This window comes from Apis dorsata, unplaced genomic scaffold, assembly GCF_000469605.1.
Source record: "Apis dorsata unplaced genomic scaffold, Apis dorsata 1.3 scaffold_19, whole genome shotgun sequence".
Lineage (NCBI taxonomy): Eukaryota > Metazoa > Arthropoda > Insecta > Hymenoptera > Apidae > Apis > Apis dorsata.
This window is the reverse complement of record NW_006263321.1, coordinates 361,446-388,665: the sequence shown is the minus strand read 5'-3', so window position 1 is coordinate 388,665 and position 27,220 is coordinate 361,446. Positions and strand designations below refer to the sequence as shown.

Genomic DNA, 27,220 nt, shown 5'->3' with positions numbered 1-27,220 from the left:
GGAAAGGAAAGATTTATTTAAACAATTTCTACCACAGGTAATAAATAATATAAATTATAATAACGTGTATAGCTTTACACAGATGAAGTTTTATTTGCGATTTTATGAACAACGAAACAGATAATACAACATTAAGTAGCGGTATCTTTTAATATAAATATCTGAATTTATAAAAATCTCTTAAATTTTAAATTAAAATTTTTTATTAAAAAGATTTATTTAAATTATTTAAAATATTATTTACAGCTTTTTATTAAAATTGTAGCAATTATAAATTCTTTCATAATCGATATATTTTATCACATGCTTCTTTATTTTATATAGAAATATAAAAGTATTTTCTAGAATGTGATATTTGTATCTTTTTTTATATATTTTTTTATAAATAATAATATATATCTAAAAAGTTTAATCAATGTGTTTAGTTAATAAGAAATAAAAATTCTACATTTTACAGGATCATTTTTTTATTACAAGTTTTAAAAACAATCAGGATCCAATTCTCAATATTATACATAGTGACATCAAATAATAATATTATTGTTTTCGAATAATGCTTCTTGCAAGAATTATTTTGTATATGAATTTTTTTATATTAATAATATTAAATTTTTAAAAATATTAATATTAATAAAATTTTTAATATTTCTATATACATTTGCGTTTCACTTACTATTCCATTTTCCTATTTTATAAATGAACTTTATTACATTGTATACAAAAGAATTATATCTGATTTTATTATCCTTTATAAAAAATGAAAGAGAAGAAAACCATTAAATCTATTGAAATTTTCAAATTATTATAGAACAAGAAGGAAAAGGAAAAATTTATTTAAATTATCTCTGGTAATGAACAGAAAAGTAAATAATATAAATTATAATAATATGTATATAATAATATAGACAAAGTTTTGTTTCTGATTTTATAAATAATGAAACAAATAATTATAAATAATGAAACAATATTAAATAGCGGTATCTTTTAATATAAATTGAATTTATAAAAATCTTTTAGATTTTAAAGTTTAGATTAAAATCTTTTTAATCTAATTTTTAAAAAAATTTGTTTAAATTTATTTAGAGTATTATTTATGATTTTTTATTAAAATTATACATAGCAGTTTCATTGATACTATTTATTTTAAAATTCATGTAAATTCTTCCGTGATCGATATATTTTATTCACATACTTATTAGTAGAAATATAAAAGTATTTTCTAAAGTATGATATTTATATCTGTTTTTTATAAATAATAAAATATATCTACGAAATTTAATTAATGCGTTAGTTTATTTTATTAATTTAGTTAATGACAAATAAAAATTTTATATTTTATCTATATTATATATAAATCTTTTTTTACAAAATCATTCTCTTATTAGAGGCTTTAAAAGCAATAGCCATGATCCAATTCATATAATTACAATATTACATATAACATCAAATAATGATATCATGCGAATCATGATTACTACTTTCAAAATCTCTTGAATGAAAATTGCCTTATATACAAATTTTATAATATTTTTAACAATATTAAAATTTTAAAAATAATAATGTTAATAATATTTCTATATATACATTTACATTTTATTTGTTCCTATTTTGTTTTATTTCCTATTTCATAAACGCGCCTTGTATATAAAAGAATTATATCTAATTTTATCATATTTTATTTAAAAGGTGAAATAGAAAAAGAAGAAAAACATTACATCTATTGAAATTTTCAAATTTTTATTCTTCTAATCACCGTAAACAAAATATACCGTTAAAGGATAATGTACCGTTAAAGGATAATGTACCGTAATAAAAGTTTCTATTTCGTTATTCTATAAAATTTATGGTTTCTAAAATTATATAGATCTTCACATTATATATTTATTTTCTATATTGAGGATAGGGATTAGAAATATTAATTTACATTTTTACAAAATTTAATAATAAAATGTAATATTTAAATTTCTATTTGTATTTAACAATTGCAATAAAATAAAAAAAATATTAATTAATAAAACTAAATAAGAATTAAACTATGATCAATTTATTAAATATTATTTTACAAACAGGAATTATTTGATATTTTAAAATTGTAAAATCCTGTTATTATGTAAACAATATCACTATAGAGGCAGTTATAATTTAATGCCTCTTGTATTATATATTTCCTGGAAACACTCCGTTTGCAATCTGATCATTCCATTTTTCTATCCAAGCATTTGGGCACATCGCATTAAATACTTTTTTGAAATATTGACATGCTTCATAATCTTCACCATGTCGTTTTTTGCAACGGTGAAAATCCAAAAAACTAGTATAACAATATCTGCATTTAAAATAAACAGAAATAAATAACATCATATTGAATATTTATAAATATTGGAATATAATATCAATTTGTTCTTTGTTTACCTTGTCTGGTTTTGATTTGGAAATCTTGGATCATATGGTGCTGTGTTTGGTTTCAAGTCGATGGGGGGAGTTATTGGTGTCGCATTTCCAAGTTCTGTATATTTAACCATATTGATGCTGCTTAACAAGTTACAAGTTATTTAATCTATTATATTTATTGAAAGCGCTACAAACAGTCACCCTCCCTTTTTCCCACAAGGCAAACTCTTTACATGTTTGTCTCTCGCTCTAGTCCTTTTGTCTCTTGCATCACTTAATACACTATCACAAACATTAATTACTTCTTCACTTGCAGTCCGTATTATATTAATATTTTTTAAGTTGAAATATTTAATAATTTGATACTATATATATCTATAATTTCTCATTAATATATACTGTACATTCTATCTAATAATTAAAAAAAAGAAAAAATTTTGCTTGTATATGTTTTTACAGAGATTTTTCTTGTTAAATAATGAATAGATGTACTTCAAAGCTTTCTCAAACTTAAATAATTTTAGTACAAGTAGATGTCTTATTTAAACTTGGTTCATAGCTGTTCTTCTATATTTAAATGCAACCATAATTTAATTAAAAAAACACAGCATCTTTTGAAAGCACATTCATTGTAGATAAAACAAAGTAACAAAATAGGAAATAGAACTAAAATCAGCTATTTAACCAATGGTCTTGTGTTGTCTTCTTCCTGACAACAAACTTCTCTGTATTTTTTCACTTCAGCCATATATAGTGACCAGGCATCCTTAGGTTGTTCAACAGTTTGTTCAGTCTTTGGCTTAGCAACCATTCCAGTTTTTAAAATTCTGCCTCCTCGCCTCTTTCCTACCATTAAAGGTGGAGGAATAACAGTCTTCTCTTCCAAAACAGAAGTCATTGGTTTTTGTGCAGGTTGCATTTGTTCCTGCATTTTTTTAAACATTTCCATAAAGCTACCATCATTTTTAAAAGCATTAGATTGTGGAGGAACAACTGGATGAGATATAGTTGTTTCTGTATTATCTTCAGCAATATCCGATTCATATGATGGTGCTCTATGATATCTACGGCTTTCTCTGCCTCTATGTCTATCTTTACTTCTATTACGACTACGACTACGTCTCCTATCTCTAGAACGTGATCTTCCTCTTGATCTAGATCTTGATCTATCTCTTCTAGAATATTTTCGTGATCGATCTCTATCTCTATCTCGATCTTTGTCTCTATCAGGAGAACGAGATCGTCTGTGTGATCTACTTGGTGGAGATTTTGAAGTACTGCGTCTTCTTCTACGCCTGTCCTGTGGCGAATCATTTCGGGATGTTCTACTGCTTCTATAGTCCGAAGGTGAAGGTGAACGACGTGATGACATTCTGTTTTTGTACCCATCATATGTTGTATAACTTGCACTATACATAGGAGGCGAAGGCGGAGCTGGTGGTGAATCTGTATTGGACTTGGAACTGCGTTCATGCCGCTTTGAATCCATTGTTGCGCTTGTGTGCCTCTCTCGCCAGGCTGAATGGATAGATGGACACCTATAAGGATAGAAACTGCCTTCTATAAGTACACTGTCCATTTCTTCTTACCAAGCCTTTATCTGATTGGTATTTAATGTACGCGTTTGCAAGAGACAAGCAGACTTATAGCGAGAGAACAAAATGTATTTTAATTGCCATTAACATGAATAAAATTCAATCAAAGCTATTAAGATTTTATCTTCAGTTATGTTTGAATTATTGAATTAAACTTTATCTAATCATTTATTATATTATAAAATATATTATAAAAAATCTAGCTTTGATTGTATTTTTATTTAAATATATTTTAATATTTTATTACAAATACTAATTTCTAATAAGTAACCTATTTTTTTATAAAATAATTTTATATTGTTATATAATTCTATAATTTCTATATTTTGTTATAATGATGTTTATAATATTCTTATTTATGAAATTAGAATTTAAATCAGTTGCATTGTATGATAATTTAAATTTAGTAATAATGCCTATATTAAAGTTCTGGAAGATATATGAATTAATATTTGATATGTTAAAAATTAATATAGAATATATTTTCAAAGATAAATTTCAAAAAATTTAATAACATTGATTTACAATTAAACGTAACATATATTTTTTACTTTGATATTATAATGAAAAAAATTAGTAAAATTAGCTTCATCATTTATTTTATTCATTATATATTAAAATATTTTAAAATTTTCACCGACATAAGTAATAAAAAGAAAACAAAGAAGCATAAAAAGATAAAGGACATAGAATTTGATAGAAAACCTTTATCCATAATTAAATATGATCTTCAATTATTATATAAATTAGTTTCCATAAAAATATAAGTAAAGTTTCTATAAAAACTTTCTTAAATATGACATTGACTATATTACAGTTACCTAAATAGCTTATAATTACACGAAATATCTTTATATAAAATACCTTAGTCAGCCGTGCGATTGAAAACAAAATGGCCACTAGGCAAACTGCGCCAAACTGTTACGTCATACATGTATGTCTAAGCACAGTTAAATCTGATTTTGAGAAGATTTGTAAGAGTAAAGAATATATTTCTATATTTCTCCGACAGAGTTCGCTCAAAATTTAATTGTATGATTTTTTTTATGAAATCTTTTACTCGTTAGAACAAAAAATATCAAATTATTATTAATTATATAAAAAAAAATTTAGATATTATAAATGAACTTTATAAATTTTATGTATTTGTATATTTATATACATATTATATCACAATTAATTAAAATAAATATTTTATGAAAATTTTTACAAATTATATTACAAATAATATCCATTTACAATATAAAAGATGTTGTTAAATTTTATTTATTTATAGTAATATTCATAATGCTTTTCTTAAAAAATAGTATTATTTGAAAATATTTCAACAACAACAGTTAATAATTATTAAACAATTAATAATATTAATTTACATAAATTATTAATAAAAATTAATAAAATATTAATAAAAAAATCTTGGAATATTTTTGAAAATTATAAATAAGAATTTGAAAACCGGATAGAAAATAAAATATCTACTAAGTAAGGATGATATTTGATTCGAGTATTCATATCCGGTCTTCCATTTTCTTTTCGTCATCATCGTATATAATTGCGTTCTTGTTCAGTCACGTTTGTTATCGATCTTGCGTTTTTAGTAATTGTAAAACATTTAAATTGTATACGAGCGTTCGTTAGTCTGTACGTTATATAATATCTTCATAGAGTTTTCATTTCGTCCATCGTATTTTGGATTATCGAGTGCTAATGCGTGGTATTTCAGAAAGCTCTCCGACTCGCGCAATGGCGGAGGATTTGGATGTCGAGGCAATGCTGGAGGCGCCATATAAGAAGGGGGTAAGGCTTAATTTTTTTTTTTCTCTTTTTCTGTGTGTCTCGGTTTGTTCCTTCGAGATCCTGATTTTTTTTTTATCCTATAAAGTTTACCTAATCTCGACGCACAAGAATCCAATACGGTGCGTACCGTTTTAGATATGTTCTTTTGTATTGCGATCGAGAAAAATGAATCGTCCTTTCCTTTCCGTATATACATGTAGAACAAAGTACGTCCTTGTCTCATACCGACTATTGATCAATACCTCCGTTTTCTGTACTTATAGATGGTACGTAACATGTACCCTCGCGCTCGTAGGATGTTCGGCAGCGAGTTCCTAGAATGCACTTGAAATACGAGGTATTAAGAAAAGCCATCACTAACATCATTTTTACTTAATTCTTTTTTCTTTATTTATTTCTGATTTTTTTTAATTTCTTTTTCAAAATCGTAACGTTTATTATTTACGACGTAGATAGAATTGCTATTGCCACCATATCACAATAATAAAGAGACAAAAGATATGCAAAACGAATATTCTTTATTAATTTATATAAAAAGAAAAGAAGAAAATAAATATGAAAGATGGATCTATTAGGTGCTGTTCTGCCATGTGCCATGCTATTCTATTAATTTTTATTATGTGTGGAAAAATGAATTAACTGGTTTGTATAAGTATCGAATACCTTTTGTATGTAGAATCAATAGAATCATTGTCTATAATATCTTTTGCGATAGAAGGGCATAATTCCTATTGATTTCTACTATATTTTTTTGCATTGTTAGGTGGAACAATAAAGGTATTTGTTGGATTTCAAAATCTCTAGCACTCCCACATTAGCTTTGTTTTCTTTCAATTTATAGGAAATTTATTAATACATCTTTCTTATAATTATATGTTGATTCTCCTTTTGTATAGAATTATATATTAATATAATTAATTATGAATAATTGAAAAGACAATAGGTAATGAAGAATTATATTTTAATTAATATAAATATTTGTAGTATTTTAAATTGCAATATATGTACATAATATAAGAAATGAAATATAATTTTTATTAAAAGTTCCACATTTTTTACAAATAGGAATATATAATCAGATATAATTTATTTGGCAAATTAAAATTGAATACTTAAATATATTTTTTAGCATGTAAAATATATATTAAGAAATAATATATTCAACATATTACATATAATATTAAAATTATTAAAATCTGTTTTTTTTATTCACAAAATGAACTTTTATTTTTAACTATATGATTATAAATTAAGAATGGTAATATATAGAATGTTACTTTTTGTAATGCTTATCATTTTTCGTCAACATAATGTATTTTATTTCAAATTTGAAAGTATATTATTAATATTTCATAAACAAAATGCATGGTAAATTGGCAAGCAGGAATAAATTATATGAGAAAATCAAATGAGAAAATGTTTTAAAATTATGGTTAAAATTATGGGAGATTGACAAATTTAGGGGATCGGTTTTATTAATGATAGATTGAAAGAACATCAGTAACATATACATGTAACACCATTATCATCATTTCATTGTATTAATGCCATATACCATGTGTATGTTCGCTTTTAATTATGTGAAACATTTTCTCTATACAGCTAAATCATCTTGTGATATATCTACTGGAAGCTGCAAATGATCGTTGATCGTTTTATTCCTATTATGAGATAATTCAAATCAATTATACATTCAGGGGCTATAGGTTAGCAATTAGGGTTCACATCTCGTGTTACATTAAAAACGTACTGTCTTTGATGAGGGCTCTCTTTTACAGAAGAAAAAGGATGTGTGGTTGGCCATTGGTAGTTTAAAGACCAAGGCATGCTCAACCCAAGATTGCAATGCTTTCCTAAAACCCGATAAAACGATTGGTAAGTTTGAGCCAGGTGTATGCGAGGCGTCGCAACACTATGCTCGCCCCGTCTCTGTCTCTCTTTGTCTCTCTCTGTTTCTCTCTCTCTCTCTCTCTCTCTCTCTCTCTCTCTCTCTCTTTTCTCTCTTCTTTCTTCTCTCTTCTCTCTTCTCTCTTCTCTCTTCTCTCTTCTCTCTTCTCTCTTCTCTGTGTCCTCATCTCAGCCCCCTCAGACCAATATAATCAACCTGGAAAAAGAGAAAGAGCACGAGAGTGCACCATCGCCCAGCAGCAAATAGATCTTCGATAACAGTGTTCAATGGAGAGTTATCTACATGGTTACAAAATTAAAAAATTTTTTTAAATTAACAGAAGACAGAACAATTCATTATTGATATATTTTATTTTGAAACTACTGTTAAAATTTAAATTGTACAATATGTACACAGTTTATCTTTATAAAATTTACTAACGTTCTATGATTTGCTTTTTGTCCCCTTGATCGCGCGTCCCTGCCACATCGGCTGGCTGGCATGGCATTCAACTGTTTGCTGTTCGTAGGAGCAGGACTCCTCAACCAAAGACAAATCATCCAAGGAAAATGGGTCTAGCCGTAAATCATCTGGGTAAATATATTTTAAATATTATAATTAATACAAATGATTTATGTTTATTATCAATATTGTGTCCAATAGATCATTACATGGTTTAAAAACATATAGTAATTTCTATATAAAAAAATATTTTTAGTTGATTCTAAAATTAATTTTATCTTCTTTTTTTCTTAAACCAGTACAAATAATATTCACCATTTATGAAAATAATTTAATAAAATGATAATTTAATATGCTTAAATTTATCCCTTTGATTTATTGCCAATTTCTCATGTATGTCAATTCTGAATGTTTCTTGTTATTTTTATTAGATTTTTATATATTAGTTTGATTTTTTTTTAATATTTAAAATATAAAAAATTTTATTTTAATTAAGAAATAATAAACAAATGAATTTTAAGATTAGTTATTCAAAAAATATTATAATTTATGAAATAATGTAATTAATGAAAATGATAACAAACATAAAAAAAATTAAGTTTTGATTTTTATTTTATTTTATTTTATTTTTTTTATATATCATTGTTAATTTTTTTGTATACAATACTATCATAGTAGATATTTTAAATAATACTCTCTAAAAAATAAGAAAAATTTAAAGAAAAAAAAATTTTAAGAAAAATTATAAAAAAAATTAATAAAAGAATGGATTAGAAAATGGATGTTTTTTAAGTTTTTGTTTCAAATAAATTAAACTTTTGTTAAGAATTGTTTTAAATAGAAAATGTTTTTAATTACAAAAATATGATTTTTTATAATATTTTAAAATTAAGTTCTGATTTAATTTTTTTATGTAGAATGATTTATAATATATTAAAATCTTAAATTTTTATAAATGAACTACTTTGTCTGAACCTTTAGCTTTATAGATTGAAATATATATTCAATTGTCAATGAATATTTCAAACTATAGTCATTTGGTACGTACATATAGCTGTTTGAAGTTATATTCTCTTTGTTATAGACCCCATACAATTAGTGTAAATGCTGGTTATTTTCATAATTCCAAAGGTTAGACCTGAAGATGGTAAGTGTTTAGGAAGAATATCTGTAATACAGATTCTGTTAAAAATTGAAAATGTAACCAAGAAAAACACAATAATAAACAAAATAAGAAAGGTTATTAAAATATGAAATAATATTTATTAAAAATATTATTTAATAATATATTATTAAATATAATGATGTTAATTATTTACATAATATATTGATTAATTTATTTTTTATTAAATGCGTACCTTTAATTATATTATTTAATAAATAATTATTAATATTAGCTATATATACTTTTTTGTTTCTTCATTATTTATTTATCAAATTATATAGAAAGTATAAACTGATAAATTTTGAATAAATTTCTTTATTACTAAGGGTTCGGATTAGTAAGTTAAATTCTATGACTTAAAATATTATATTATACAAAGTAAACTTAAAATAATCAAAATTCATTTATTATATATTCAAATAATATTACACGCATATATTATAAATTATAAACTACTTATATAAATTTTATTAAAAAATATTTTAATTTAAATTATTTATTTTTTTCTTTATAGGAAAAGCAAGCATCGTTCTCGTTCCCGTTCTCGATCACGAGATCGTCGAGAGAAAGATCGTCGCGATCGCGATCGAGATAGAGACAGAGAAAGAGATCGTGATAGGGATAGAGATCGTGATCGCGATCGTGATCGTCGACGTAGATCAAGATCAAGAGATCGGAGAGACCGCGATAGAGACAGGGACAATAGTGACAGAGATAGGGATCGTCGGGATAGAGATCGAGATCGAGACAGAAGAAGAAAACGATCTCTCACACCAATTACACTTCCTAGAGCAAGATTACCATTTGGAAAAGGTGTCAGTCCCCTTGGCATGTAAGTCCGAGCGATTTTATTGAATATATAGAATGATATAAGAATAATTCATTTTAAAGTATAAAATTTTAATATAAAAATTTCTCTTAAGAATTGTATATATGTTACGCCAAGGCAAATTTATGACACGATCAACAACATCGCTATTTTTGAGAAAATCCATTTTTTTTAATTTTTATTCGTTAAGGGTTCAAATGGGTAATTTTAATTAGCCAATTATGCACATAGTTCTAGAGTCATAAATCAGTTTCAGAGCTCAATAGCGAAGGCCGTGCCATAAATCTTGGGCTTAATGAAACAAATATTGTTAATAATTCATCACTAAGCCTAGTAATACATCTGCTAAAACTTTTAACTTCAACTTCAAATCTCAAGAAAATTCACAGAGGCAACACTTTTGTATATTGGATCTCTGTTTCTCTTCTCTCAACACAATGGATGCAAAAGGATCCAAGAATAAGACAGGCTGAAGATCTTAAAAGTGTCAATATTTTTCTTTTTGAATAAATTCAAATTCAAATATAGATTCAGATTCAAGATTGAGATACATCACTATTCACTTTGTATTCATATTCGCAAAACAAAAATAATTCGGAAATTTATTCATTTGATTAAGTTACAAGTCATATTATAAATATCAATTCTTTAAGAAGTCAATAATAAACAATATAGTTATATCATATAATTTCGAAAATAAGATAATGAATGTCAATGAACATTATAATCTAAATATTAATCTGTATTCACAATAATTTCAAGAGTATCATTCTAAATATCTTTATATAATATAATAAGTAAATTTTAAAATGTTAATATATTTTTAATTTTTATATTTTATATTTATTTTAGCAGAAATGATGAGTTAACACCAGAAGAACGAGATGCCCGAACTGTTTTCTGTATGCAATTAAGTCAGCGCATACGTGCTCGAGATTTGGAAGAATTCTTTTCCAGTGTTGGGAAAGTTCAAGATGTCCGACTTATAACATGTAATAAAACAAGAAGATTTAAAGGTATAGCATATGTGGAATTCAAAGATCCTGAAAGTGTTACATTGGTAAGTTGAAATATAATTTATATTTAATATTAAATTTATTATTAATTATTAAATTTTCTTTTTTCATAGGCACTTGGTTTATCAGGTCAAAAGCTTCTTGGTGTTCCTATAGTAGTACAACACACTCAAGCCGAGAAAAATCGTATGGGTAATTCCATGCCAAATCTAATGCCAAAAGGACAAACTGGACCCATGAGATTATATGTTGGATCTCTTCATTTTAATATCACAGAAGATATGCTTCGCGGTATTTTCGAGCCTTTTGGAAAAATTGACAATATTCAGTTAATTATGGATCCCGAAACTGGACGGAGCAAAGGCTATGGATTCTTGACTGTATATATATATATATATATATACTATTATTAAATTCAATGTATTCATGTGTTTATTAAAATATATTCATTTTTATTATAGTTTAGAAATGCCGATGATGCAAAGAAAGCTTTGGAACAATTAAATGGTTTTGAACTTGCTGGAAGACCTATGAAAGTTGGTAATGTTACAGAACGTACAGATTTAATACAAGGTCCGTCTCTTCTGGATACAGACGAATTAGATCGAAGTGGTATCGAACTTGGTGCTACTGGAAGGTACGATAAAATTAATTTCTTTTTATAAAAATTAATCAAATTACATATAATCAATGTTTAAAAATGTTTAGGTTACAACTAATGTTTAAGCTAGCAGAGGGAACAGGACTTGAAATTCCTCCTGCAGCTGCAAATGCATTGAATATGGCTCCAGTTATGTCAACACCACAACCACCTCCACAGGTTGCTCCTCCTATAGCAACACAGTGTTTTATGTTATCGAATATGTTTGATCCCCAAAAGTAAGTTATTTTTTAAGATAAATAGAGATAAGTAGAAATTGTAGAGAAGAATTGATAAGTAGGAATAAATTATAAAAAAATTTTATATATTGTTATATATGTTAGAAATAATAACATTTTTTTTAATCCTTAGATTTCCAAGTGAAGATTCTAGAGTTTCATGAATTTTTATAAAATTTAACATTTTAAATATATCCAAAATATTTATATTTTACATTTAAAATATTACTATAATTTTATATTACTATTATTAAAATAACTTAAATTATAATTAATAAATTATATATATAATATTAATTATATAATAATTATATATATATTAATTATAATTAATAAATTAAAATAATATAATATTACTATTATATTAAAATAAATATTGAACAATTTTAAATGTAAAATATAAATATTTTTGAATATTAAAATATTTAATCCTTTGCTTTCCAACGGTGACTCTTAATCACCACTTGAATTAATGCTATAACTCCAGCGGTGACTCTCCGGCACCAGTGAGATTATTGCGGCAACTTGAATAGCAACAATATTTATTTATGTTTGATTTTTTTAGAATATCGGTTCATAAATAGGTTCCTAAGCTCTTTATGTATAATCTTATGAGGTGTAATCTTATCTTATAAGTAATTATCTTATGGTAATCTTATGAGGCCGAATGCATCACGCGCAGGTTTGAATCTGCTAGTTCGATCGAGCGAAACAGGCCTGAAATGGAAAGGGTTAATATAAATTTTACAGAAAAAAATAAAATATTTAATTATAGGAAATTGCAAATTTGGTATTCTAAGGATTAAATAATCAGAGCATATTTATAGGCCCAATGGTAATTACTTTTCTTTCCATTGAGGGGATTGAATATGCTAAATAAACTATGTTATCTAAAAATGTCATACATATATCATATTATATGTATATTCAAAAATGATAACATAATATTTTTTTAACTTAGTATTAATTCAATTAAGATTAGTTTAATTAGATTTAAGTTAATTAGGAATTAAGTAGGAATAAACAATTTAACTTAGAATTCTAAGTGGGGTCATTAGATTCACAGATTTGTTGAAACTAAATTATTTTTAAATTTAAATCATTCTGAATGTATAAAATTTTTAATAAAAGTATAAATTAATATTTAGCAATTTTATTAAATATACTTTTATATTAATAATTATAAAAAATTTTAAAACATAAAAAGAAATTTGTAAATTTTGCAAAATTGTAAAAAAAATTACGCTGCTTAGTGTTCTAAGTATTAAAAGATAGGGGCATATCTGTAGACCCAGTAGTAATTATTTTCATTCTACTGGAGGGAATGAATATGCTAAATAAATTATGTTATCGTAAAAAGATTTCATACATATTGTTATATGTATGTTAAGAAATGATAACATAACATTTTATTAAATAATTAAATAATGCTTAATAGTTGTGAAAATATTAAACTTTAACAAAATAAATTTTCATTTCAGTGAAACGAATCCAAATTGGGCAAAAGAAATTCGTGATGATGTTATCGAAGAATGTAATAAACACGGTGGTGTGTTACACGTGTATGTGGACCAAGCTTCCCCTCAGGGTAACGTTTATGTTAAGTGTCCGTCAATAGGAACAGCAGTCGCAGCTGTCAATTCATTACATGGTAGATGGTTTGCTGGCCGAGTAATTACAGCCGCTTACGTGCCAGTTGTAAATTATCATTCGTTGTTTCCGGATGCGATGACCGCTTTACAGTTATTGGTTCCGAGCGCTCCACGAAGGGGAATGTGATCTTAAACAGTGCAAATGCCAATTACAAATATGTAAATTCATATAGTATTACATTTTTACAAAAAAAATTTTTGTTACTATAACAAAATCGTTAAGTGTCGTTTCAGATTATACAGGTGTTACAAAATAACAGCGATGCATCTGCATAAAATTTTCATATATGAAGATAATTATTATTTTTTTGTTTTATAAAAATCTTCTATTATTAAGTATCTTGACCAATTAATACAAACTGAAAAATTATTTTTAATATATTTCTAAACACTTTAATTAGAATATAGAAACAAAATTATCTTTTGAACAGTTATTTATTAATATAATTCAATTATAAAAAAGTATTTATGTATATCTACTCGTGTATCGACTCATATTTCAATAGATTCAGTGCAGCAAAATCAAATGACTATTGCTTTATTTAAGATATGCAGCAAATATTTAATTATTCTTTGTTATTACCTGTAATAATTAATAAATTGGATAATTTTTGACGCTTAACTTGTTAAAATAAAATAAAAGCATTGTTTTACTTTTTAAACTGAAAGCAAATTATTATGAATTATAAACAAAGTAAAACGATTAATAGATAGTAATTCTCAATGTATGTTGAAGATGATTATATATATATATATATATATATATATATAAAATAGACTTTTCTTTACAACTTCGTGATTGTTGAAAAGTGCACAGCAGAAATTCTTTCTTTAGAAGATAATAGATATATGAAGTAAATAGAAAATTCTTTTCTTAAAAAAAGAGAAGATCTGCAGACAATGAATGTTATTAATAAATATATTTTATTAAATGTAATAATGGTAAATATAATGTTTAATTTAAGAAAAAAAATATAAAATTAGTTTAAGGTATACTAATTTATACATTGGTCTTTTATATATATACATAATGATATACATGTATGATCTTTGTTATTTATGGATAATTTGATGAGCAAATTTTTAATATAAAATTTAAAAAAATATATTTATAAAAAGACTTCTTTATTAAGAAGAATTAATAGAATAATTAATATATATAAGACAATGAGAACATATACATTAATCGATTCTATCGAATCGTATTTCTTTTATTCCTGCAGATCTTTAATAATTAAAAAAAAATTATTACAATAATTATGTAAAAAATTTTGTAAATTATCACTGTTCCTTCATATATGATAATATACTATTGCAACTTCATATTAAAATGTGAATGTATACTTTCATAATTATAAATTAAAAAATTAATGTGATAATACCATATGGATGTGAGGACTTTCTAGAATATAAATGTAAATGCGCAAATAACATTTCTTCGATAACATTTATTCATTTACATACTTTAAGTAAATTGTAGTATAATTAAGATTTTCATTTCTTATTTTAGAATAGAATATAAAGATTATTTTTTAACTATTTGCTAATTATGTATTTAATAATTTAGATTACAAATACTATTTTGAAAAACAAAAAAATAATTTTATTGTGTACGTTTTATAAAAATTCTATATACAAAATTGAAATTATTATTTAATAAATTAATATAATAATTAAAAATAATATATTTTGAATCATATATAGGTAGATTAAATCCCTTAGAAAAAAGTGATAAAAATGTGAAAACATATTTTTAAATAAATTTGTAAATGTCAATTTTGATGATATATATTTTTATTTTAACCATTTTAAATCAACACACAATGCTATATGATCACTTGGGCATACTATAGATGGAAGACCTGTATATGTACTAAGTTCTTCTTTGCTTGGCATTGGTATAACTTGTTCAACTGCCAAATAATCTGTTTGATAAAATATATAATCTAAACAACCAGAAAAGGTAGCAGTATAATTTGTATATTCTGGAATACCACATGCACTAGCCAAGTTTAAATCATGTTTAATAGATATATTTTGCACATGTTCTTGAGGATCTATAATGATAAATAAAAAATATGTTTATTCATTTTTATACATTTTTATAAATTATATAAATTATTATAGAAAAGAAGAATAATAAAACTAACCAGATATCCAATCACTATGATCACTTGATACATAATTTTGGGTCATTAATTGGTAAATTGCATTTTGTGGTGTACTATTAAAATCACCGCAATATAAAATACTGACATTACATTCAGGATTCTGTAAATTTTTTATGTATAATTAAAAATAATATTATATTTTTAATAGTAAATTTATATTAAATATTTCACAATTTTTAATTCATTAAAATTTTCCATAAATACCTCTTCTTTTATTTTTTTAGAAAATGTATGTAAATACAATAAACCATAATAAGCTTGTAATAACCGTATATGATCTGCTTTTAACCGAAAATATAAATGTGTATTACCAACAATTAAGATTTCATCATTTTCTTTAGATCGAAGTACTATTGACTGTAATATATCATGTATATTCTAATTAATTATATTGAAATATTAAGTATTATATTGTATTATATAATAAAAGAATAATCTTATTTGGATACCTGAATAATTGTATTTCTGTTTAAGAATATTTGTTTTATATTATCATTCTGAATTTGTGACCAAACAATATTAAATTCATTTAAATTTATACCTTGAGAAATAACACTATAATTATGAGATAATTTATCAAATTTTTCCTGATTATAAAATATAGCAAGGCCTTCTCTCAAATCATTTTTTAAATTATATACACTATTATAATTTAATGCAGTTAATGACACTTGTAAATCATTTTTATAAATTGTAGCATCTACTTCTTGAAGACATATTATGTCACTGTTATATCCTATAGAAATTCAAAATATCAAAAATATATTATTTAATTTGTACAATGAAATATTTATTATATTTAAGTTGAAAAAAAGAAAAATAAATACCTATTAATTCTTTAAGAATTAGTAATTTTCTATAATCCATAGATAAAGCATAATGTGGACAATATGGATACAATGTATCTTTGGAAACAGAAGTTTCTGAATATATATTTGCTAATATGTTATATGAAGTTACTCTGAAACTTTTGAAAATTTTGTTTTAATAATTATATAATACATTTTTAATAATAATAAAATGAATAATATATATTGAATTAATATTAACTTTTTATTAGATAATTTATTTTTAGTAAAAGCATGTCTAGTATCAAAAGGACATAAACCAGGTCCAATTTGAACGACATTATTTGATATAATTTCAATCAGAGGTCCATATTCCATATTATTTTTTGGTATGCATGATACCTTTAATTGACATCCTATATCAGATATAGTTGGAACATAAAAGAAACCTTCTCCCACATGTATCCATTTTTTGTTTTCTTTTTTATACCAATTAAAAATTGAATTTACTTTATTCACATTTGTTCCTTCAAATTTAGAGGGATAAATCGGAAAACCAACTAAAATGCTTGTTGGTAATTCTATTTTTGAAATATGAGGCACATTTTGTTTCAATACATATTCTGTATCAAAAATCACTAATTTTATGTCTGCATTATTTTCTAGAATTGATTTACATGTTAAATCACCATTAAGGACAGAATGATTTTTTATAAATTTTATTTCATTATTTTCATTCATTATATTCATTTCTATAAAATTTTCATTGCGTTTTTTTTGTTTTCGATAAATTATTTTTATTATATATGCATAAATATTTTTATGTATTCTTTGAATAAAACGATTTATAGATTCATCCACTTGCCTTTGAAAATTAAATTGTCTATCCACATTTAAATCAGGATTAACATAACGAAATGACATTTTAAAATTTTTACTTCCTTCTTCGTGAAATAAAATAGCTTCATTCATTTTTAATTGTGTTACTGCTTGCGAATAATTTTTTAAAAGTTGTATTTTTGGAAATGATGAAAAAGAGGTTAAGTATCTTACATATAAATTACGAATTAAGATTATCATTTTATAGAAACATTATTTTTATCTACCACAATTTTTAGCACAATTTTTAAAAAACTATGAATGTTTAAACATACATATACATATATACGTAAATAAATTGGAAAAATGTGAAACCAATAATCAAACTACTTTTTATATCGAGAATAAGATATAGTGTTCGAAACTATTAAACGCCATCTTTTGAAACTAATACAAATTATATAATAAATATTATTGATAATTAATTACATTATATAACTAGAAATTAAAATTTTTTAATTTCAGAAGAATTTCAAAAAAAAAGAAAAAAAATATTATGCATAGAAAAATATAAAAATATATAAAATATATAAATATAATTTAACAGAAGTATATTTTAATGTTATTAAAACAAACATTATTTGAATATGTTATCTTGTCATGTATCAGGAAATATTATATTTTGTGAGATCGTTATTTTAGAAAAATATATCTTAAAGTTTAGAATATATCTGTATAATATTTATATTTTTTATATTAAAGATTAGGAAATATTATAATTTTAAAAGAGAAATAATAAAAATATAAATTGTACTTTATCTATGATTATATATATGCAAAAGCAAATAAATAAACAAGAAAAGCAAATGATGGTAAAAAAATAAAGATATAATAAAAATTAAAAAATCAATGCATATCTAAAGTACCGTAATAAATAATATATATATATTAGTTTTTAATTTATAACTATATTAAAATAATCAATATATGATAATTTAGATTTTTTAATATTTTGTTATATATTTAGTTAAATTTTTCTATTTGCTATAACATTTTATAATAATTTATTATATTAATAATATAATTTTTTATATAATATTAATTATGATATCACTGTAGCTAAATTATTGATGTACTAATTTTATTTAAAATATATTTCAAATATTTCAATTTTTAAATAGAAATTTAAAATTTATATTATGTGTCGTTTCATTATATATTGTAAAATTGATAAATTATATTACCAAAGTGACATCTTGTCATAGTTGTTTGTTATATCTCTTTTTTTGTTCCCGTGTAGGAGTGGAATAATGGAATTATGTAAAATACTAAGAAGCTGTGTAACAGATTATTGTCCAAACAAATGGTAATATCAATTATATTACAACCATGCCACACCTTAAATTTTATTTATTGTCTCTAACTTTGCATGAGGATTATTTATTCTATATATCCTAAAAATCTTTTGATATTAAAAGAAACTTGTTATTTGTTATTGTTTTAAATAGAAATGAAATAGAATGATATTTTCAGAAAAGATGATATTTAAGTTAATCTGTTATAGTTATAGAATAAATTCATATTTTTTAGGTATCGATTCAGCATTATTATGGAATAAATTAAAAAATTAGTAGAAATTAGTCTGCTTAATAAGTTAAGCAAGTTATATTTGCCATCCAAAAAACATAATTTCTACAAACTATTAACTTCAGATACATAAAAAAAATTTTTTGCAAATAAATGTTTAAAAAATAAATATTAAAAAATAGTTATGAAAATGAAATTAGATGTTTTTAAATTATATATATATATACATATACATATATATATATATATATACATATATATATATGCAATTAACTGATAAAGAAAGATACCCTTTTTAAAGTTATACTTTATAGTTGAAGCAAAAATGAAATAAAATATATATAGATACAATTGATGTCATTTGTTCTCTTTACCCTTTAATCTTACTTACTACAAGTTGTTTTTTATGTACATTTTGAAAAGATTTTTTGCAGCAAATATGATCGTGAAATTGTACATGTAGATAGTATCTTCATCATATCGAAAATTGAACAAAATAATGATAATGATTATGATAACGATAATGCATAATAGCTATCAGTTTCTCTTTTATAACTTGTTCGAATAATTATTTATTTGATACATTAAAAATAATACATTATTTCATACATTTAAAATTTTACGAAAGATAAATAATTTAATTGGATCTAGATATTTGCTTCTAACATGTTTTCTATCAGTAGAAATATATGGAACAAGAAATGACACTACTGAAGAAAGAATGTGCAAATTAAATTAATTTTATATAAGGTTTTATAATTTTTTATCGATTAGAGATAATTTATGAAACCACTTGATTTTCACAATTAAATTTAAATAGAATTTTTAATTTTAAATAGACTATTTAATGACAAATTAAACGATAATATATTTTCTATAATTTCTTATAGATGTAATAAAAAATTATTAACGATGAAAATTATATACTTGAATATAGTAAAGAATCAAGTATAGACCGATGGAAGGCAGAATTATAAAAAAAGACGATCATTTCCGTTCATTAAAGACTCTTACTTAATCATTTTCAAATAAAAAGAAAATAGTTTGAAGAAACTTCCTGTTATGATACAACATAAAAACCGATATAATAACTCTAAGCAATTTTCTTTCGCTTCTTATTGATATAAGTTTATTGATTAGAAATTTTGAAAATAGCTAAATATCTAAATAAATCACAATAATGACATTATTACAATGTGATAATGATATAATATAATATTAATATTCATTCCTATATTTTTTATCGTATAAATTGTTTAAATTAAATGATAAAAAAATAGAAAATTGATAAATCTTTATATATTTATATTATCAATGAAAATCATTGCACAGTTAATCATTGTTAGACAAGATTTAGATTTATATATTTCGTTATATGAAAACTAGAAAAAAAGATTACATTGGTCATTATAAACATCCAAATTATTACAAAATTATTTCATAACTGCAAAATTAGATAAACATTTTTATTCTTTCCTTATCTTTTGTTTCTTCCTTTTACATTATATAAAAATGAATTTTATCTATTATAATTATTTTTTTAAAATGAAATAATAGAAAAAGACATATTAATTTCAATTTAAACTTCATTATATTCATATATATTTACATATATTTTTAAATTTATTTCAATATTGTTAGTATATATATTAGTTATATGCTACAATAATACTATTATATAAGACAGAAATTACTAGTTAAATCTATTTCATATCAATGTTTCTATTTATCGTTTACATCATCATTCATAATTTACGTAGAACATAAAAATCATTTTTTTTTGTATAATTCTGTCAAATTTCAAACAATTTCTAATCAATACAAGTTTCGATACAAAGGATCAAAATTATGATAAATTGATATCAGTAAATTATCCGCCAATTAATCAAATAGATTGATCTATTTGCCGATCTATTTGAAATTATATATTCATGAGCTCCTTGAAAATCCTTGTTCTAATTCTTTGCTATGATTCATAATTAATATTTATCATGTTATAGCAATAGTATTAATATCGGCAATAAACTTTTTTTTGCGAATGTTATGTGAAGTTTATCGGATCGATATGCGATGTATCATCAAGTATCTTCAGATAATGCAGAAAAGTTACTTGTAAGCGCCCTCGAATAAAAAGATGCGTATCTTTTTTTGCTAGCAGATAAAACTCACTCAATAATTTTTTACTCGTCTATCTGATGTATAAGGATAAGAAAGAAACATTTCGACATTCGTTACTGATTTTTACCATAACATTTTTCAAGCATTAAAAATATAAAACACGGATAACACGATCGACAATCTTTCTATGATTAATATTCCATCTCGTTAAATTTGTCATGCTTCATTCGACTAATTTAATATTAAAATTTACAATTAACATTCCATATATGATTATTTAAAATGCAATATATTTTATTAATATAATTATCTAATATTGTTAATCTTAACCATGGAAATGTTTTTTGAAAAGTATATTACATTAAATCGATCATTGTATAAATATTGTTGTCGAATAATTGTATTATTTTTTATATTTATATATATATTTGTTTTGATAATTCCAATTTCTTTGAACAATAGAATCTTCACAATTATAATTGCCAATCGAGAAACAATTGTGTTATCAAAATGTTCCGAATATTCAATACTAATACATAAATGTAATTAGATGTATAATATACATGCATATGGATAACTTTAACATTAGGAGAACGAAGAGACTATCATTCAATCTCTATATTCATTCGTGAAATCGTTTAATAATAAATATCGTTTCAAATTTTGTTAAGAATTAAATAAAAAAAAAAATAATAAAAAAAAGATAACTATAAGTAATAAGTATACTCCCGTAATAATATACGGTGAAAAAACGGAATAACGTAAAATTTTTTCAAAATCTCACGAAACTTTAAACCTTATCATGCCGGATTCATTTATCTCAGTATCTTTGTACATCCTCAAAAAACAAAATTTCACGGACTAAACCCGTAATCCATATTTAGAACATGACGCAGTTCGGTTAATTTAATTAAACGTGGCCACAATTTACAAGATGTTACAGTTTCAGTTTTCTGGCCTTTCGTTTTGGTGGCCCTTTCCCATGATCTCTTCAGCTGGATCCTTCTACCGGGAACGAACATTCAATAAAACACAGATTTTAATGGGCTGAAACAATTAACTCGGATGAGTATGCTCTAAGAAAGTGGACAAAGATCTTTATGATCTTACGATCTCCTAGGAAACATCTGCATTTGTCAAGCGTCTCTATTACTGCTTGAATCCTGGGCATTAAGCGACAGACGCGTTCACATTTAATTAGTGACAGATGGAACAATTTTATCTTCTATGTATTTTACTCGCAAAAGAAAGTGTTTTGTTGCGGGATAGGCTAGATTTGAAAATTTTTTTTGAAAATTTATGAAAAGATAACTTGATTTTTTTTCGAACATTCTTGTTTTTCAACAAATTTTAAACTTTAATCGTTAAAAATTTAATTTAGATTCAACAGAATAGGTATTATTACTCGCTGAAATAATTTCGAAAGTTTACTTTAAGTGTACAATTAACTTTATTTAAAATGCTTGGACATTTATTCATAAACTATTATAGTTTCCGCTTTTTATATAATCTTTAATCTTCTTCATTACAATTATTTGGTGATTCTATACTTTTAATAATAACCTATTGAAATAATTTTATCTTTAACTTGGACTGTTTTCGTTCAAAAGATAAAATTTATAGTTTTATATAATATACGTAGAAAGTACTGTATTGTACTATGCTTGTACAATAATAAATTTCGATAAAGCCGTTTTAAAATTTTGTTTAACAAATTCATAACTGTACGAATACTTTCTCCATTTATTTCTATGCTCTCTTTTATTTTTAGGTACAGGTATAAGGGATATGCACTTGAATTTATTGCGGTATTTAAATCTTTTCTTAGAATTTTTGTTAGAATTTTAGAAGAGTTTAAGGAAATTTTGAATTTGACATTTTCCAGATTTGTGAAAGTTCTTTTAAGATTTGAAACTAGATAATTGTACTATTTAACAAATGGTTAACAATGCCATTTGAAATTTGAATACTTAGCAAAAAGAAATTAGAAACACAACAAGAATTTATTGTTACACAACAATAATAAAAGTGCTTAATTGTTACGAATAATTTTTATATTTAACATGAACCTTTATACATTTTATCTTATCTTTTCTATAATTTTATTTGCAGATTATCCAATTCGATATATTTTTCTATATTCTACATTCCATTACTCTACTGCATAACTGTTATTGCATAACTCTTCATTCGACAGAGATCGCATTTTTCACGGAATCGAATCACAAGGGATTATCGATTAATCTTTAAACGCGATTAATATTGCGATAACGATATTGGAATCGAAGGAAAAAAAAAAAAATATTAAATCGCGCGTCACGTATTTGGGACATCGATAGATAATCGGGATGGTGACACGTTAATCGAACAATGCCTGGTGGTGGCGTCGAAAATAAATCAATTCGCCATGCGAAGAAGTGAAAGAACACGCGGCAGCCGGCGGAAATAATTTATTAATTATTCCGTATAAATCGCGGCGAAAAAAGGGCATAAACACGGGTGTCCTTTCACTCCAGAAACACCTTGACATTTTGAGGCATGGGACGGGATGATTTCTCGCGTCGGAAGACGATGGAAAGTCGTCAACTTGCTTCTCGAACAACACGTCCCGGAATTCTATCTCAATGTAAATTGCATGTCTAATTAGCGTCTATCATTCCTCGATTCATTCCTTAATTTTTTGCCTAAGTATATAGAGGTATACACGTAGAATATATACTTAGATTTGTTCAATTTTCTGCATCATCATCATCATCATCATCATCATTATTATCATATATGGAGAACACGCGCGTTACATTAATCGCTATTTTTCTATCTCTTCTTGACAATCGTCGTATCATTTTTCCAGGCATTCAATTAGGAAATAATGATTGATACACGCACTATCGGCTACGTGATGAACGGAATAAAATTCCACTTATCCTCATAATGTTACAGTTTGATTTAGTTTTTATTAGAACATTAGTAACTGTCGGTGTATATTTGTTCGTTTAATGAAGCGATATCCGCATTGCTAAACATTATTATTTTGCTACAAAGTGTTATTCATTCTACAAAAAAATCTAGATATTAATAATGCTCGTATTGGAATTCGTTGAAAAAATTAAAAAAAATTTTTCCTTTTTATATTTTGAAAATGTAGGATTATATATTCAAGAAACGTAAACTTCTTGGTTGAGATGTTATCCAACAGAATGCTGACAGAAATTTATGAGCTATTAACGAAATATTACGACGAAAAAGAACGAGACTAGTTCTATAATGATTTTATGAAACGATTAAAGTGTATATTAATGACTAGATCATTATCAGACAATTAGTCCTCCTTGGTGGACGGTTTGGTCAATAAATAAATTATATTCTTAGATTCTTGGTCGTTAATAAAATAAAATCACCATGATCTCATCGGGGATGAAACAAATTAGGTTGGTCTCTATTTTGATCATAAATTTCGCTTGCAAAGTGACGCGACATCCTGTTTAAAATGCGTGCATAATTTTTATAAAATAAATCAGATAGTCGGAAGAGATTGCAACGTCGAATAAACTACTCGATCATTGCAGAATCATTTGTAATTTAAGTTATTTTATTAAGAGAGAATATATTAATCTCTTCCGTAAAGATTAATTTATTAAAAGATAAGCTCGAAGCGAGCCAAGTCTATGCAAATAAAATTGCAATCTAATGAAAGTTTTTATCGTCATAGTCTTGTTAATCCGAAGCCATTTCTAATTTGCATAACTTTACTTAGGAATACATACATCGGTCTTCTTCGGCAAGAAATATGTACGTAATGACGATGGAAAGCTGGATCGTGTATCGTCGAAGATAATATAACTATCTCGAGTTTAGTTTTCATATAATATGATCAATAAATTAATCATATCATCAAGAATGAGAAAAATAAAATTTCTGATATTATTGTTCATTAAAATTATTCTTCTCCAACAGATGATTATCTCGTTGAAATCGGGCATCAATTTCTTCGAAAGAGAGATAACTGATACAAGATACGAGAGTATCGCGTTTTCACGTCCATATTAGGAATTCCTTTTTCTTTACACGGCTTCTCGTTCTTTGGAATCGAATAAAATCTCGTATAGGAAAAAATGGTTTCTGGGTGATTTATAAGGCTCGATATTATGGACAACCGAACCAACGAGGTGAACGTTCCGTTCTATTCGTTCGAAAACTTTCCTCCTCACTTTGAGACAAACCGATTGATAAAAATAGTTCCGTGTTTCTGTGAAACAAATTGCGATCAGATTCCATAGCAGGAAGGTTCGTTTTCTTTGAAAAATTATTCTTTTAACCTAATTCATTCACGTGTTGTTCAGTTTAATCTCTTAATTGATCCTACTTCGAATCTACCGATCATGATTATTGATGATTCGTTTCACGGTTCGATCATGTTTCTCTCCTATAATTCTCATCGTTTCAAATAAATCTTTCATCCAACGTCATTAATCGATAAATCATTCATATTATTAATAATTTAAAATTCTATCCCCTATGATTGCTTATTTACAATCAGATATCGATACGAATAAATAAAAGAGTGATATCCGACGATTTAAGAATTCCAACGATCCAAATAAACGTTAATAATAATAAATCTTGCCAATTGGACAAAATTAAAAGATCAATTTTCTTCACACACTTCCTAGACAGTTAACATTATACATAAAACGTGTATTCTAATCTTTCGACAAGCCGGTTTTTCTTTAATTTAAATCCAATGATAAAATTCGTTGAAGTGCTATAATTTCTTCCTTCTTATCTCTGGGTGCTACACGCACCGCGTATACATCGTGAATCGTTCTCGAAGAAGAGATTACAATCCGAGGTCAAACGAGGCTGCATAACACGTAGAATACTACCCTGTGCCGTGCTCTTCGTGAACGAGAAACCGGTGAACCTGTTTCCCAGAGAAAATATGCACCGGGGGAATGCGTAACTTAACCACGTGGTGAAATATATTTCAGCCACTAAATTATGATATCGAAACCATGTGTACAAAGTGCCGAAACGGCTTTTTTCACGAGTGACAATTCGAGTTTTTGCGGTGAAAGTCATCGGTCTTAAATTATCTGAAACTTTAATCATCCAGATTGTACATATCCGAAACTTTAATCATCCGAAATAAGAAGGAAAGTTTGATTGGACGGGAAGTTTGGATCAAGGACTTATCTTTGCATCTTGGAAGATATTTTTAATCTCTGTAATTTTAGAAAAGAATCTATAGATTTAAAAATAGAACAGACACGACTGAAATATATTCAAGGAGAATTAATATTTTAGAAGTTTAGTAGTTATTAATATTCAAAGATTCGTTTAGAATTAGCGGATTCATAAATTTGGAAGGAAATTTATTTAGAATCTCATTAGAATCTCATTACAATAAATCTAACAATTTACCATCGCGTGGAAGAAATATTAATCTCTCACGGAATCAAAAGATCCACGAGAAATCTTCTCAAAGACAATCTTCATCGTGAACAACACATTTCTCTAAATTAATTTATTTATTTTGTTGTATATTTTCTACTTGAAACGAGGTTTTCGACTTCGTTTTAATTAACTTGTTGATCGTTCTACACTTAAAAGTCATCGAGTATCGTTGATATTTATCGAAGTGTGGAAAAGAAAAGAAAACGTACGATGTTGTTGGGCGTGTTATACCGATTATTACTTATTGCACAACATATGATTTACAGAGATCTGACATTAGGCTCCCAGCATGTCGGCCCCGTTACCGCATTTCAATGAAAATTGACGGTTAATGTTATAAATAAAAAGGAAATACGCTTAAAAAATTGGATCGGTATTTGCGATATTTCAGTGTCAATGAATCGGGAAATATAACCGTGTAACTTTTCGAACGACCATGGAAAGCGAATCATCGAGAAAATCGATTAGATCTCTCCTTGTCAGAAATGTATGTTAAATGAAAGTGAGTACGAGACATTATACAAATACAGATTATCGGATTTGATTTATGCGCTGTCAGGCTATTGTTTCGTTTAAACAGAATAGAAAGTGAATTTTGGATTGATATAA

At 25.1% G+C, this 27,220-nt stretch overlaps 3 protein-coding genes across 8 annotated transcripts; 1 reads left to right on the top strand and 2 right to left on the bottom strand.

Moving 5' to 3' along the window:
* Positions 1-2,028: 2,028 nt before the first annotated feature.
* On the bottom strand, positions 2,029-5,001 carry LOC102673837 (cytochrome c oxidase subunit 6B2-like). Of its 3 annotated transcripts, none has more exons than XM_006607801.2 (3): positions 4,851-5,001; positions 2,413-2,529; positions 2,029-2,326 (listed from the first exon to the last, which is right to left on the bottom strand). In XM_006607801.2, the coding sequence occupies exons 2-3, from the start codon at positions 2,520-2,522 to the stop codon at positions 2,158-2,160; spliced, it is 279 nt and encodes a 92-aa protein (XP_006607864.1). In that variant the 5' UTR covers positions 2,523-2,529; positions 4,851-5,001; the 3' UTR covers positions 2,029-2,157. The 3 variants fall into 3 exon arrangements, with proteins under 3 accessions (XP_006607864.1, XP_006607865.1, XP_006607866.1); XM_006607802.2 differs by having other exon boundaries at positions 2,413-2,532; positions 4,851-4,960; XM_006607803.2 differs by lacking the exons at positions 2,029-2,326; positions 2,413-2,529 and adding an exon at positions 2,542-3,929 and having other exon boundaries at positions 4,851-4,993.
* A 482-nt stretch (positions 5,002-5,483) lies between these two features.
* On the top strand, positions 5,484-14,201 carry LOC102673439 (RNA-binding protein 39). 4 transcript variants are annotated; one of them, XM_031509709.1, is made up of 10 exons: positions 5,515-5,627; positions 5,710-5,783; positions 6,047-6,120; positions 8,201-8,265; positions 9,813-10,130; positions 10,980-11,187; positions 11,257-11,523; positions 11,605-11,780; positions 11,852-12,022; positions 13,504-14,201. In XM_031509709.1, exons 3-10 carry the CDS (start codon positions 6,103-6,105, stop codon positions 13,799-13,801), a joined length of 1,521 nt encoding a protein of 506 aa, XP_031365569.1. In that variant the 5' UTR covers positions 5,515-5,627; positions 5,710-5,783; positions 6,047-6,102; the 3' UTR covers positions 13,802-14,201. The 4 variants fall into 4 exon arrangements, with proteins under 4 accessions (XP_006607862.1, XP_006607861.1, XP_006607860.1 ...); XM_006607799.2 differs by lacking the exon at positions 6,047-6,120 and having other exon boundaries at positions 5,484-5,627; XM_006607798.2 differs by lacking the exon at positions 6,047-6,120 and having other exon boundaries at positions 5,496-5,783; positions 10,983-11,187.
* Positions 14,202-15,446: 1,245 nt separating this feature from the next.
* On the bottom strand, positions 15,447-17,713 carry LOC102672782 (2',5'-phosphodiesterase 12-like). Its single transcript, XM_031509690.1, has 6 exons — positions 16,896-17,713; positions 16,673-16,812; positions 16,295-16,581; positions 16,050-16,202; positions 15,825-15,945; positions 15,447-15,731 (listed from the first exon to the last, which is right to left on the bottom strand). Exons 1-6 carry the CDS (start codon positions 17,711-17,713, stop codon positions 15,469-15,471), a joined length of 1,782 nt encoding a protein of 593 aa, XP_031365550.1. The 3' UTR covers positions 15,447-15,468.
* Between the last annotated feature and the right edge of the window lie 9,507 nt (positions 17,714-27,220).

Excerpts from the sequence above, each read along its gene's own strand:
- LOC102672782 (XM_031509690.1), bottom strand. The coding sequence starts at position 17,713 with ATGATAATCTTAATTCGTAATTTATATGTAAGATACTTAACCTCTTTT. Across the intron at positions 16,813-16,895 it reads AATAAATTATCTAATAAAAA|TTTCAGAGTAACTTCATATA; the intron begins GTTAATATTAAT and ends AATTTTCAAAAG. Across the intron at positions 15,732-15,824 it reads TCATAGTGATTGGATATCTG|ATCCTCAAGAACATGTGCAA; the intron begins GTTAGTTTTATT and ends TTATCATTATAG.
- LOC102673837 (XM_006607803.2), bottom strand. The coding sequence starts at position 3,880 with ATGGATTCAAAGCGGCATGAACGCAGTTCCAAGTCCAATACAGATTCA.
- LOC102673439 (XM_006607797.2), top strand. The coding sequence starts at position 5,694 with ATGCGTGGTATTTCAGAAAGCTCTCCGACTCGCGCAATGGCGGAGGAT. Across the intron at positions 8,266-9,812 it reads TCTAGCCGTAAATCATCTGG|GAAAAGCAAGCATCGTTCTC; the intron begins GTAAATATATTT and ends TTTTCTTTATAG. Across the intron at positions 12,023-13,503 it reads AATATGTTTGATCCCCAAAA|TGAAACGAATCCAAATTGGG; the intron begins GTAAGTTATTTT and ends TTTTCATTTCAG.